The 13867-nt window shown below is 48.5% G+C and overlaps 1 protein-coding gene across 2 annotated transcripts in view; it reads right to left on the bottom strand.

Moving 5' to 3' along the window:
• Positions 1 to 13481, bottom strand: part of vgll4b (vestigial-like family member 4b) — a 30398-nt gene extending 16917 nt beyond the window's left edge. The window contains exons 1-2 of one of the 2 annotated variants that reach the window (XM_086149653.1): positions 13432 to 13481; positions 11781 to 11854 (exon numbers count right to left, since the gene is read on the bottom strand). In XM_086149653.1, coding sequence (XP_086005779.1) covers positions 11781 to 11844 — 64 coding nt within the window. In that variant the 5' untranslated portion in view covers positions 11845 to 11854; positions 13432 to 13481. Of the gene's footprint in view, positions 1 to 2794; positions 3216 to 11780; positions 11855 to 13431 lie in introns of those variants that run through there. The other variant, XM_086149652.1, reaches the window with a different exon arrangement.
• Between the last annotated feature and the right edge of the window lie 386 nt (positions 13482 to 13867).

Genomic DNA, 13867 nt, shown 5'->3' with positions numbered 1-13867 from the left:
ATCAATAAAACATCAAATGTTGAGATTATTTGAAACAAGATCGAAAATTAAATCTGCAAACATCTGATACTGCACAGCGGGGTTGGGTTGTTAACTCATCATCTATCATCCATTCATTAAGGAAAGGAGAGCTGAGATTAGTTAAGACTTTAAACAAAGATAATTGTAAGCAGAAAAGGGCAATGGGGGGGGGCTGACGGAACTGATTTTAGTCGAATGCCACACTGGATTGTAACTCACATTTCCAGAACTGGGGCCTACAAGCCCAGCTTTGTGTCCAACACGGTTTCACAATCAACACGGCTACTTCGCATATTCATCCAGGACAGCTAACAGAAAGACCCCCGCGCTTGGATCGAATATTCAGGTGGTAGCTATAGCTATGTGTGGCTACAGTCTGGGGCCAAGGACAAATTCAAGGACAATTGGAGGTTGAGGTAATAACTGCAGGCATTGTGAGGGCTGCAAGGAAGCAGTATTCAACAAAACACCAACAGGAAAGCACGGGCTATAGATTCAAAAAAGAAAAGCGCAGCTATTCAAACAGCAGTTAATGCTCAGTCCTGAATTTACTGACCAGTAGTGATGCATATCTCCTAGAAAAAAAAATGTAAGAAACGTAATCAGCCAGTTTGAATAGTATGGTATTATTTTTAAAAAAGGAGTTTCGGTGACTCAAATGCCAAAGGGGGCTGTTCTGGATAATCATATCAACATCAATGTTAGACCTACTTCGGTGGTCCTCTGCTTAAATTTGGAAGCCTACGTGCTAGATCATCATGCTTAAGTCTCCAGGGTATCAACCCCACCGGCACAAAGAAATAAATCAAGACATCAAGAAAACCTCTTCTGTTCATTGTCCGGACACGTTCTGCCATCAAGAAGCTAATGCCGCAGCACTACCAACGCCTCCTCGTACCAAGACACTTCAGCATGCTACCTTGTGTTTTATAGGATATGTATTTTTAGGTCTTGCACTCATGCAACAAGCCGGCGCACTCACTGTATCACAAAGCCTCTCCAGCCGTTTTGGTCTCAAAGTGTTTGAATGTAAATTGCTTTACTTGCACTTTAGCTTTTAGACTAACTTGTCCTTTCCCACCCCACCTCCTCCTCCTGCTATCTTTGTGTTCTTATCATGAGGCACATGATAGTCAGAGCACAGTCGTCCTAAGACAACACGCACTAAAAAAGCAAACAATCTAATCCAGTAGGGATTATCTACCCAAGAGAGACATAAACCATTGTTTTTTGCACTGCTGCGTGAAGAAAAAAAAAAAAACACCAGACCAGAGGGCCCCTCCCCACCTCAGTGAGTTCTGTAATTTTTCTTCACCGGGAGAGGGGGGGATGAAATCTGAGAGCTATGACACTCTAAAACCCTGTGGATTCAATCCCATGCCAGTGACACTTTCATCTGATGAACCATCTCTGCAGGGAGATACAGCACACTGCAAATCCGTAATAAAGTGCAGCATGCCACCGTGTGATATACACCCTCCTAAAAAAAAAAAAAAAGTAGGAAATAAAATTCTAAAAGACATTCACCTGCAAGTTGCCGCATGGGAATTACAGCAACAGCAGTTATTGCAAATAGGCTGCGGAGGCCACTTTCACATGGTTAATCGCCATGAAAAGGTATGTTGTTCCCCTGCTGTCAAGAAAACTGGCAACAGGCACGTTGGCGTGTACCTGCAGCTCCTCTCCCCTTGTTTGATAAATACCAGCTGGCGGCTTGCCAGAATCCCACCTCCAAACACCTCTTTCCAATCTTTTGTCATGACAAATAGCCTCTATCGAGGCCAAATATTGTCTACGCAAGGCGCATTAGAGAAGATATTCAACATTAACATCACGTATTAACTAGAAGTCCACCCTTGGTGACTGGACCGGCACGGTGAAGCAATACCTTCAACAACCAGGCAGCAATACCAACACAATGTCCTTACTTCATCATTTAAAATGGCACAGTAATCGCCAGCACTGTTACATAACACCTCTACTGCGGGCTAATCCGTATGATTTGAAATTCCTTCATTTCCACATGTGTTTGGGTGTAAAATGTCGGAGGGGGGCAGAACAGAAATAAGAGGGAACGGGTTTTAAAAACCCCTGCCGAGATGCGGTGACATGAGGGCTGACAGATGAGCAGCAGTTCGGAGAAGTTGGCTCTTCCACCCTCGGCTACTTCGCGTACAAGTAGAGAAAAAAAGAAAGTGATAACACAACTTTCATTACAAGTTTAGCTTCTTCTTAGTGGAGCTACACGAAGCTCCAAAACAATCATCTTACTGGAGGCGGGGGTGCAGAAAGCTACCATGGACGTTGTGATACATCCGTGAAATACACACACGGACTGGACAGAGGGAGGAGGGCTTTCACCTCAAACCTAACCCGGGGTAGAGTAGTTTACTCACACGGATAGGAAGAAGAGAAAACCCCGATGGAAGGGCAGGCGCCGCGGCGTAAACACACGTCCACGTTTCCGGATTGTCGAACGGAGAGCGGACGCTAGCACTAACTTGCTAAGTGTTACCGTTAGCATACGCTGGTTGTAAAGAAAAACAACAAACTATGATGTCTACATTTAAAAAGTAATACTCGATTTGAAGCATGGACACCAAACCAACCAAGCCAACTAATGTTAGACCAGACGGCTTTTTATCAAATGATTTAAAAGGGAAAGTAATTATGCTAACTTTAATAAAACAATCGGTTGCTCACATTAAATAGTAAGCTAGCAAGCGGTTAAAGTTAAGTCAGAAAAGAGAAAACATCCCCCGTTTTTTTTTACCTTCGTAACAGAGAATACCGATGTTGTTGTTCATCTTGTCCAGGTACTGGTAGTTCAACAGATCCATTTTCGTTAGTAGCATTTATCGAAGTGTGTTTAAAAACAAAAACCAGAGAGAGAAAGAAAGAGGGAAAATGTTTTTTTTAAAAGACCAGCTTCTTGTTTAGCTCCTCTCCGGCCACGGTCAGAAAGCTAAAGGCCCAGCCTCCAACTTTTTAGTCTTCTAAAAACTCCCTTTATTTAAAAAAAAAAAGGGAAAAAAATCACGGAGGTGATTTAAGCAACTCTACAGACTCAACGGTAGTTTTTGTTGTTGTTGTTTTTTTCTCTAAATGAATATTTTTCTGTCTAAATCGCGTTGACGGAGTAACGTTAGCGTCAGTTGTCCTCACAGCCAGCTGCAAGTCGACTGCACTGACGCGCAGGCTCGCGGGGACCTGGTATGGCTCGCTCGCGCGCTCCTTCGTGCGCAAAAAAAGTGGACGGAGCCTCCGGGCCGCGGAAGCGCCGGAAGCGGAAGTGCCCACCGCCTAGCTTTTCAAAATAAAATAAATTTTAAAAAGTGGTTTGGATTATTGACGTGAACAGATTCTGATATTAAAATGCATTTATTGATCCACTACAGCTGGAGAATGAAATGCACATGTTTTATGAAATTGGTACAAGTAATAAGAAAACCGATTGAAATTACCTTCTTGCACATGTTGAACCTGGAACTAACAAAGCCGACAAAAGACAAAAAAAAAACAAACAAACAAGCAAACAGTTTTATTTATTTGTTATGTCTCTATCTGCAACTTCCCCCAGGGTAAATCCAAGTGAAAAACCTGCTTATCCATTTTTTCCTTGTTTGTTTTATCTATTTTTATCCTTGCTGTTGTTGTTGTCATTTGTTTCTTCTACAGTATTTATATGCCTCTCGTATTTTATATTTATATTCATATTTATTCATGGTTATTGTTGCGCTGCTGTGACAACAAATTTTTCCCCATTGGGATCAATAACATACCATCTTATCTTTTCTCCAGGTAAATGAAAGCCCCAAAAAATATTTTCTACTGAGAAAAAAAAAATGAAACTGCATTACAAGCTTGAGTTGCAGTAAAGCTCAGTTTTCTGCTCTGTGACGTTCACTAATCTGGGCTAGTCACTAGCCTTTCATTATAGCCGCACAGAAAACTCACAACTCTGCCCTTTCCATCTGTGGACAAACACTCTGCCTCCAACCTGCCTTGAAAACCCCTGTTTGCATAGTTCACCTTTCATTTTCACAACTTTTAGGGAGAGGGTTAGCTGAAAGCTGACACAGGTGAATAGTTCCATAGGACTGCTGTTGGACCAGTGAGGTTTGTAAACGCGTTGATGTGGACTTCCCGATTGCTGTGCATTTGCACTTTGTGTTAATGTATTGTATGTAACGTCCTGCTGTTGTCGTCCTTCACGTCAGTGTGACGTGTAACCAAAGACCTTCGAAGTGCGAACACACTTTGCCAATAAAGCAGATTCCCACTGTTCATTCATTCACTATCTATTCCACTTATCCATCACTCAGGGTCGCGGTGGCCCAGCTGTCATCGGCGGAATAGAAGTGGTTCACTGCCGGTCTATTGCAGGGCCACGTATAGAGACATAGTCATATGACCATTCATCTCTCATTCGACTCTCATTCACACATCACATAAACATACCAATAAAATGCATTATTATTATTATTATTATTATTATTATTATTATTATTATTATTATTATTATTCACACACTCATACACATATCATGAAGACTTCTTCTTTCCGAATATTATTTGGAAACTCCCCACAGGTCATTAGAACTGAAGAGGCCTCTCGGATGAGGGATCAAACGTCTTCGAGTGAAGAAATTCGAGTCCAGTTGCCACAACAAGAAGATTTTGATAATAATTCACCATGACCTAGAGGATCGAGAACCTCCACAGACATATCATGAAGAGAAACAACCATTCCCTGTCATTCACACGTCAGGACAGTTCCGGATCTCCACGAACCCCCCTTGCATGTTTTTTGGACGGGGTGAGGAACACGGAGAACACCCGGACAAGGTGTTCCAGGAGTGACGGTCCACCAGATCTCATTCACGGCAGCCACGTCCACTCGTTTGCCAAGGGTCTCTGGGTTTCCTCTGCCGCCGTGAGGGGCCATAACACGCACGCACACTAAATCCCTGGAGCGCCTCAAATATCAGGGATGTTTTACGCAGAAGATCAGCCTCTCCAAACATACCCGGGGTTGGATGAGGGGGGAAGGGAGAAGGGGGGTATGAGACACAAACTGTGATAATCCCGTGGTAAATTTGTGGGAAATAAAAAAAAAAAAATGTTAAAAAGTATCACATGTCCCCAGGCAAGAGTTTTGGCAAAGCAAGTAGAAAAAAAAACTGAATGTGTGGGATGCAGAGATGCAGACACACACACACAGACTGCAGCCCCCGTGGAGAATATAGAAGTGATTACTCGGGATATTAAAAAGCGCAACGAATGCGAATCATATTTCACTATAAGCTCATGGCGGGGGTGGTGTGGAAAAAAACAAACAAAAAAAACACATGATTTAATAGACTGCGAATCTTTCTGTAACGCAGACTATTTATAGATCACGAAGTGGACAACGAAAAGGAAAATGCTTAATATATATATGTTTAATAAATAGGTACAAGTTTAATAATAAATAACGTATACAAAACGTTCACACCCGGTTACCTTCTGGTATGCATTTAATCCAACTTAAACTGTTTCATTTAACTGGAAATAATCCCTCGGTTTGGTTTGAGAGTTTAGAAACAAGGGGCAAACAAACTTTCCTCTGCAGAGGCTGCACAGCAGCGCACTTTCCAAAGTGCGCGGTGGTCCTCTGCTGCCCCCTGGCGACGGACACACGCTACGACTGTACAATACTATAAGAGAGAATTGCCAATACAGTGTGTATTTGAACCCACACACACTCATACACCAGGCTTAATTCCATCTGTAAAACCCACTGACCCCTGGTCTGCTTTTTCAAAACTAACAATGTGGTTTCTTCCACATTAGCCGTTAGCACCATAAGTAACTCTTTGATGGTGACTGATTTGCGCAGGTGAGACACCTCAGGGTCAGAAAAGATCCCATCTGCGCCAGATGAAGGATGATACCTCCGTTCTGCACAGGTATCAGATACCTGGTTTCCATCATCCTGCAAACCAGCCCAGGGGGCATGGCAATGGAGAGGTGAGCATGTCCAAGGCCCTCGTGAAGGCCCTGGTTGGACCTTCTGGCTGTGAGCAGCGGGCCATCATGAGTGGAGTCTCCATGTTCTCCCCATGTCTGTATTGGATTTCTTATCTTCTCCATGTTCCTCCCACAGTCCAAACACATGCAGGAGGTTCAGTGGAGACAAGTGGATGAGAAGGTAACAGGTAGGATGTCTATATATGACGTGAGTGAGAGGGTGAATGGCTGTAGGTCTCTACATGTGGCCCGGTGATCGACCAGTCCAGGATAAAGTCCCAGGCCCAGCTGGGACGGGCTTCTGGCCTGTCTGGACCCTGAGTGCGGGATAACCGTTGTAGGTAGTGAATGAATGCATTTTTATGATGTTGTATAAAACTATCGGCTCTATAACCTTATAGATGATAGGTTATACACACATGAGCTCCAAAAAAGAAGAGCTGGAGAGGGAGTGAGTGATTTCCCCCTCTTTTTTATCTTCTACTACTAATGCATAACTCATGCATTTATCAAGAGCTGAGGTGTATTTGCTTCTCCGTTTCCCTGCTTCTTCTGTTACTGGGCCAAACTTTAACATCAATTCAAAGTTGTTTACTCCGCTAATCAAACAATGGACTTCACCCCCGCCCGACCCCAACCCCCCTTGCATTTTAAGACACAACACACCCACTCCTAAAATGCACGGCTACACCAGCATTGTTCACACACACACACACACACACACACACACACACATACACACACAAACAGCGAGCGGCCTAAAGCCTCCTTGCTCCGCCCCCCTCTCCCCCCATCGTTGCAGCTCAGCGCTTAAGAAACCGGACACACACACACACACACACACACACACACACACACACACACACACTCACACTCACACATACACACCCTCACACACACTCCAGGGCTGCGTTCAAACAGAGAGTCCATTCAGGAGGTGGATTTTTCAAGCCTGCTCCCTGCAGCCGCGACGCAATGAGATTGAGCGACGGGAGCCCTGCGTGCCTCATTATCGTCCTCACATTCGAAGAGGTCAGAGGTCGCGCGAGAGAGCAGGGTGTGTGGCTGCGAGGGAAACACTGCCCCCTTCTGGCCAGCGGATCCAGGACGCGCAGGGCCCTGCTGAGAGCCCCAACGACGAGATTTAATGTTACACAACACGTTGGTAAAAGTCCGCTTGTTGCTGTGTGTGTGTGTGTGTGTGTGTGTGTGTGTGTGTGTGGGTGGGGCCATGCCCACGATAAGAGAAAGCAAATAAACACACACTTCCTTGCACGGCCCAACAGCCAGGATTACAGAGAGTGAAGGAAAATCAGGACTTTGCGATCGACACCCCTGATCTCCGGCAGAGGGGACCCCTCCTCTGCTTCCAGCCCATCCAGCGCCGCCAGCCAGACGGCGCCGCCACAGCATGGTGTGCGGCGTGCTCAGACAGGTATGGCCCTCCCCCTTGAGGGGAAGGGTGTGTCCGGGTCGTGATTCATCCAAGCCCAATAAAAGTCCTGCTTTCCCATTGGACGAGGGGAGAGGTCAGCTGACACCGGCGACCAGGGGCGTTGCGCCGCTGAAATGGGAAACCATGACTCAGAGCACGACTGGGGAAATATCAGGTTGCTACGGTGACAACAACAACAGCAGGTGACGCCGTTCTGACATCCCTACCTTGGTGTGTGTGTTCCAGATGACCCTGTGCGGGAGGTCACACACTGTAAGAGCTGTCTTTACATCATCCCTTCCTCCGCTAACAATTAGCCTGTGCTAAAATGTCCCCTGGAGGGAGTTAAGGTTGCTGCCGTGTGGAGCCGCCGCCCCTCATCACAACTCAGGCGTCCTCATATGGTGTCTACAAAACCCTTATCACTCAGCGCCAAGGCTACAAGCGCAGGGCAACTTTGGCTGCATTAATTTATATCAAAATTATTATTATTTACCTATTATCTTTTCCATTGCTGTCATTCCATGATCAAACATCTAAGGAACGAGCTTGAAAATTAAACCTAAGCTAAAGTGATTGCTGTCAGGTGTTTGGGAGAAATGAATTAACCTCCCTTCCTGAAACCCAGAAATGCTTGTAAGCAAAAGTAAATGTTAACTTTTCCTTTGTGAGGAACATCACGATCCTGTTCCGTTTCAGCCGGCGTCACTATGGAGAGCCGTATCAGAAAAGGGAGGAATGCTAAGTATGTGTGGTCAGCACGGCCCCGAGAAACTGCTCCCGGGACCGGCGGCGAGCGTAGCATTTACTCGTGGGGGGGTGTAGGACACAGATCAGGTCATGACTCTCTTCAGATTTTTGAAAATCGCACACAGGTAATCATTACTTTTTTTTTCTGAATCGATACTGAAAAGAATTGACCTTTTCTGTTCCTGCGCCATCTTGGCTCTGATAGCATCAATGCAGCAAAGTACTGTGATGGTCTAATTCCACAGCCACTAACCTCCGCCTCCCCGCCACTTCCTGCCAAATGAATGTCATTTCCTGCTAATTTAGAACCCAGTCCAGTCAATTCCCCCCCAGGATCACTTCACAAATGGCTGCACGTCTCTGAACAAGAGAGTGAATCGCTTTACGTCCCTATGTGACGTGTGAATGTTTTTTTCTCTATATAACATGAATGAACAAGTGGATAGCTGTTTGTCTGTAAATGTGTCCCTGTGATGGACCTGCCCAGGTGAACCCGCCTCTCGTCCAATCACAGACAGGATCGTCTCCGGCCCCCCCCTCAACCCCGAGCACAAGATGGATGGTTTAGATAATAAACGGATGAATACACTGATTATTTCAGAGCACCATAATGTGTCCCGCATTGTGAAGCTCTTCATGCCATGAGCTACAAGTTGTGCACGTGAGCGGGCGATCACGCATCGGGGTTCGACCCGGTTATCAGACAGATCCTCTGCCGGAGCTCCGAGGAGGATTAACCTCCTGCAGACCCAACCATCCCCGCTCTCCAGCGCTGACAGGAGGCGCCGCAACACTCGTCGACATTTATCAACAGAAGACTGGAGCGCTCAGAGGACGAGATCCACATCATCGGTGATGTTCCAACCTGACCAAGACCTGGTGTGTTTCCTCATTTACCTGAAAAGGTATCTGAACTGATCTCCACCTGTGTGGTTTTGCCCAGGCTGCTCTGACAGAGGCCCGGAGAGGCCGCGGGGGGAAGGAGCGCCCCGACACGCCCTGCCCAACCCCAGACTCCAAAAACCTGACAGGCGCTCGCCTCCGGCAACATTTAGACAAAGCGTGCAGATGCAGAGGCTCCGGTTTCCCTCTCTGTCGGCCCGACTCCGCAGTGCTGCGCTCTAACAAGCTGCGACGGGTTCCCAGCCTGGGCCAAGAAGGCCGAGACCAGGAGGGCAACACCTTTCAGGTCCCTGCAGACACTTCCAGGCCCAGCCCTCAGCCATGATTTTTGAACATCCCTTAGCGACAAGAACAAAGAAGGATGTTCCATTGCCTTATGTCTCACTGGAGGAACTTTTAGCAGGAGGAACTTTTAGCAGAAGGAACTTTTAGCAGTTCCCTTATTCGGGCCTTCAGTTCCTGGAACCATCTCCTACTCCAAGGCAGGCTCTTTTTAGAGTTCCACAAGCACTACCAGATACTTCTTACAGACTGCAAAGGGCCATTTTTAAAACATGTCTTGGTCACTGGACAGATGTTTTCTTTGGACAAAATGGATAGAAGCAGCCAGAAATGGAGTGATGAAGAGGTCCCAGCTCTTCTGGCCTGCTGCGTCTCAGAGGGGTTTCCAGGGCTTACAGAGGAAAAGATAAAAACACTTTAACCATCTGATAGTCCATGGTTATTATTATGAGGTGCATGTAGCAGATGCTAGCATCACAGCTGTCCCGAAGGAAGCTGGTACCTGGAACCAAAGCCACTTCTTAGAAATGACTTCTTCAAACTGTCTGAAAGTGGCTAATGCGTGGATCTCAGCCTGGCGCAAACAGAACGGGAACGCTGCCGGGGAAGCTTAGCCTAAAACAGGAGGTTCTGCTGGCAGTCAGGGCCCGCTAACACCGAGTTCACACTACCAGAAAACAACGAGCCGCCGCAAACGAATGCAATCTAAGCCCGGCCTGCAAACTATTTAAGGTCCGTTCCAAATGCAGGTTTTCCTGCAGGAAGGGTGGAGCGCCCTGCGAGATGTGCTCCTTCCAAGCATCCACCAAAATTGCCATGGAGGGGCGTCGACAAGTATTAAGCATTTCTTCCACAGCTACCATTAAATACAAGGCAGGGATGACTTTTCCCCCGCAAGCATGTAATTACTGTATATTTAACGCAGGCCGGCCTCGACCCGGGAGCTGTGATTAGAGCTGCGAGCAACAACGCTGCTCCTCCGCTCCGACAGCAGGATTTCAAGCTCGATGGAGACGGGGACCGGCCGCCGCTCCCGTGCATGTGGATCCCCGAGAGCTGGGAAAGGGCGAGTGTTTCCTCCCCCCGCCTGAACTGTTGTCTTTCCTCGTAGTGTCGCCACGGCGATCTGCAGGCGTGCAGCAGAGACTTAAGACTACCTCCGATCAGCCTCTCTGCGTTGAAACCCACAAGTGAAGTGGCAGGTTTTTCAACGCGATTCACACGGACAGGAAGTCCGGGTTAAGCCCTGCCCCTCGCCCATTCAGACCCCCCGGGACCCTGCCTGCAGGGTAGGTGGGAACTGTTGGTTTGAGAGAGCTCAGAAAAGATCTTACTAAAGGCATTTACACTTGTTCCTGGAAGCGGTGTGACCCATGCTTTAAATAGGAAAACAAAAACAATGCATCTTGTTGCAAGCCCTGGGCGATGTGAACTCCTGCGCCTTTTGTGAAAGCGCCTTTTGTGAAAGCGTGGCGTGCCGCGGCCTCTCCCTCCTCTCTGCCGTCGGCCCGCCGTCTGGCCGGCCAACCGGCTAACAGCTAGTCCTTTCTCTCTCTGTCTCTCTCTCTCCCGTCCCTCTTTTTTTGGCAAACGGATCGGTGGGTCGATTAGCTTAGCAGGCTAGCTAGCCTACTTCCATTGTGGCGAGGGGGTCGAGTGCTTTCTCAAGGGACAAAGGGGCCGTGCGCGACCCACAACAAAAAGTGACATCGGCCAGAGAGGGGAGGGGGACAAAAACTCGGCAGGGGAGCGGGGGAGGATGGAAGACGAGCTCCCAGGCAAGGAGGCTGCAGAGCGACAGTCTGCTGTGTGTGATCCTGCAGGTTTTCCCACTCAATCAATCCAAATGCAACTTTTAGGAGCTCTCGAAGGCGCCGCCCCCTTCATGCTCTAACAGACCGACCACAGAGAGCTTGCACACGTGCAGTTTGTCTCTAAGAAAGTGATAAGTCACCACACCTGATGGAGTTCAAGCCGCAGCTTGGGGGGGGGGGGCAACTCCACTTAATCTCGGAAGGAATTTTTTTTTTAACAAAAACCCCAGAAAACCCTCAGCCGCGATTAGGCCAGGAGCCGGAAGCAAAGGGGCGACGTCAGGGCAAGGGTGAAGCCGTGACGCCCCCGGTAGGACCAGGTGAATGCAAACACACCCGCGGAAACAAATAAACAGCAGCCGGCGGCCGGCGAGTGTGTCTGCCCTCGCGATTTACGAGGCAGAGCTTACGCCGCACAAAGACGCCTATTGTGCGGCCTCGGCGGAAAGCGGGGCAAAGGGCTCGGCGCCCGACATAAAGTTGCCCCTTGTCAAGAGGGAACGCGGCGACAGCCTGACGCAGCGCTGCCGGCGGAAACACGGGACGTCAAGGCAGGGCACTTACGCTCTTCTTCGCTGGCGTGGACAAACGACGCTGCCCGTGACAGAACATCCAGCGGCGTCTCCATGCTGGGGTTCCTGTCAGGACAGAGGGGACAAACTAATGAGCACACACACACACACACACACACACACACACAGTAACACAGAGACATATCTCTGATCTTCACAGGAAAACACACAGACTGGCTGATAATCAATAATCATTTGTTTCATTTGGCATTTAATCAAAGTCTCTGTATGAGGTGCGAATGAGAGGGTGAATGGTTGTATGTCTCGATATGGGGTGTCGTGATTGAGCGGTCAAGGGAGAGCCGATCACAGCTGAGATAGACTCCAACCCCCCTGCAACCCTGAGTGCAGGATAAGCAGCGAAGAGAATGAATGAATGAATACTGTGGAAACTGTGGGGGTTGAGAATCGTCCCCAGCCCCCGCATGCAGGTGGAGAACGTGCATGAAACAGAGCAGACGCATTGACCAGCAGAAGATACCAACCTTCACCCTTTCACCAACAATGTGTGTGGGAACAAAATAAAGAATGGCGACCAGCAGCAAATGTCACCTTGCAGATTTATCACCACGACCCCCCCCCCCCCCCCCCCTCCCGGACGGCTGCTGCACCTGATGCCAACCTTCAGCTTCAACCCTCTGCCTGGCCTTGCCTCCCTGCCCCGTGCTTCCCCGCGGCCCTCTCCAGCAGCTGCATTTTCTCCTAATAAGGCCTTGTCCGTGTAAACACACCCGGAAATACAAAATCAGGAGAGGCGATCCAACAAGAAGCCCTCCCGCCACCCCGGGAGAAGATGCATGCACCTTCTGCGGCGTAGACCTTCCCGCCAACCTCTTCCATTCCCACACACTGCAAAGCTCTGACACGTTCTCCATCCTTGAGTGACGGCAGGTGTGTGTTCGGACCCAGAACACTGAAAGCACTATTTTAAAGACTTTTATTTGACTTTTAATCTAAAAAAAAAGAGCGTCTGACAGTCTTTCTGTGCACAATGTGGACAATTCTAGAAATGTGTCAGCACTCTCCAGATGTTTCTCCCGCAGTGATGAAGCCCCCCCCCCCCCCACTGCTATGAATGGTATTTGTGGATGAAAAAACAAAACAACAACAACAAAAAAAAATCCCGGATTCTTCTGTTCCCCTTGCATTCTAAGGATAGCACTCCTCTTGACTTCTGGAGGTCCTCCTTCAGAGGTGGACCTCCTCTGATTCACTGTTATCACTATTATTATCATCTTGTTGTATTTGAAGAGAAAGGCAACAATATTTGGAGTCTAGCGTGAGGCTGCGAGTGCGTCCCTTTTACGTTTCTATTCACAGGTCCCGGAGCCTTCGTGTACCGCTTCGTTGCACACACACACACACACACACACACACACACACACACACACACATACACGCGCGCGGACGTTTGCTTGTTTTTCTGTTTCCCTGCAGGACAGTCTGCTGCAGTCCTCCGCACACACGCACACAAACACACGCTCACACACACACACTTCAGGTGAGTGAAGGACCGTCCCGCCCGGGAGAGAACCGGAGGCGAAGAGGAGGAAGAGGAAGGAGAAGGAGAAGGAGAAGAGAGGGAGGAGGAGAGCGCACTCTTCATCCTGCAGTGTCACAACTTCATGTTCTCAAGCACATACCTCCTTCCGCCGCCACTTTGGTATCTTCCAGTGCGATGACCCCCCCCCCCACCCCACCCCACCCCCGAAAACACGCAGTCAAACTCCGTGGGTGGGGTGGTGGAGTGGGGGGTAAAAGTATATTCCGCAGAGAAGTAAAAAAAAAATAAATCCCGAAGCCGCGGCTGGACGGCCCCGGAGAGGGAGGACAATGGCAGCGGGGCCGAGGGGACAGGCTGGGCTGCGGACGAGGAAGAGGAGGAAGAAGGAGAGAGAGAGGGAGAGGGAGGGAGGAGGAGGGAGGAGGGAGGAATGCCTGGAATGACGGGATTCCGTTCCTGGCAGGTGGTAAGAGCGAAGCGCGCTGATTGGCCGAGCCGCCAGGCGATGACATCAGCGTATATTAGAGATGACGTCATGGTAGGAGACGGGGTAGGACTCTGCGTGGATGGCATCA

Source organism: Fistularia commersonii, chromosome 7 (genome assembly GCF_037954325.1).
Source record: "Fistularia commersonii isolate RoL2024-O1a breed Wild chromosome 7, RoL_Fcom_v1.0, whole genome shotgun sequence".
NCBI classification, from domain to species: Eukaryota; Metazoa; Chordata; class Actinopteri; order Syngnathiformes; family Fistulariidae; genus Fistularia; species Fistularia commersonii.
The sequence above is the reverse complement of the archived record's forward strand: the minus strand, read 5'-3'. Positions and strand labels throughout refer to the sequence as shown.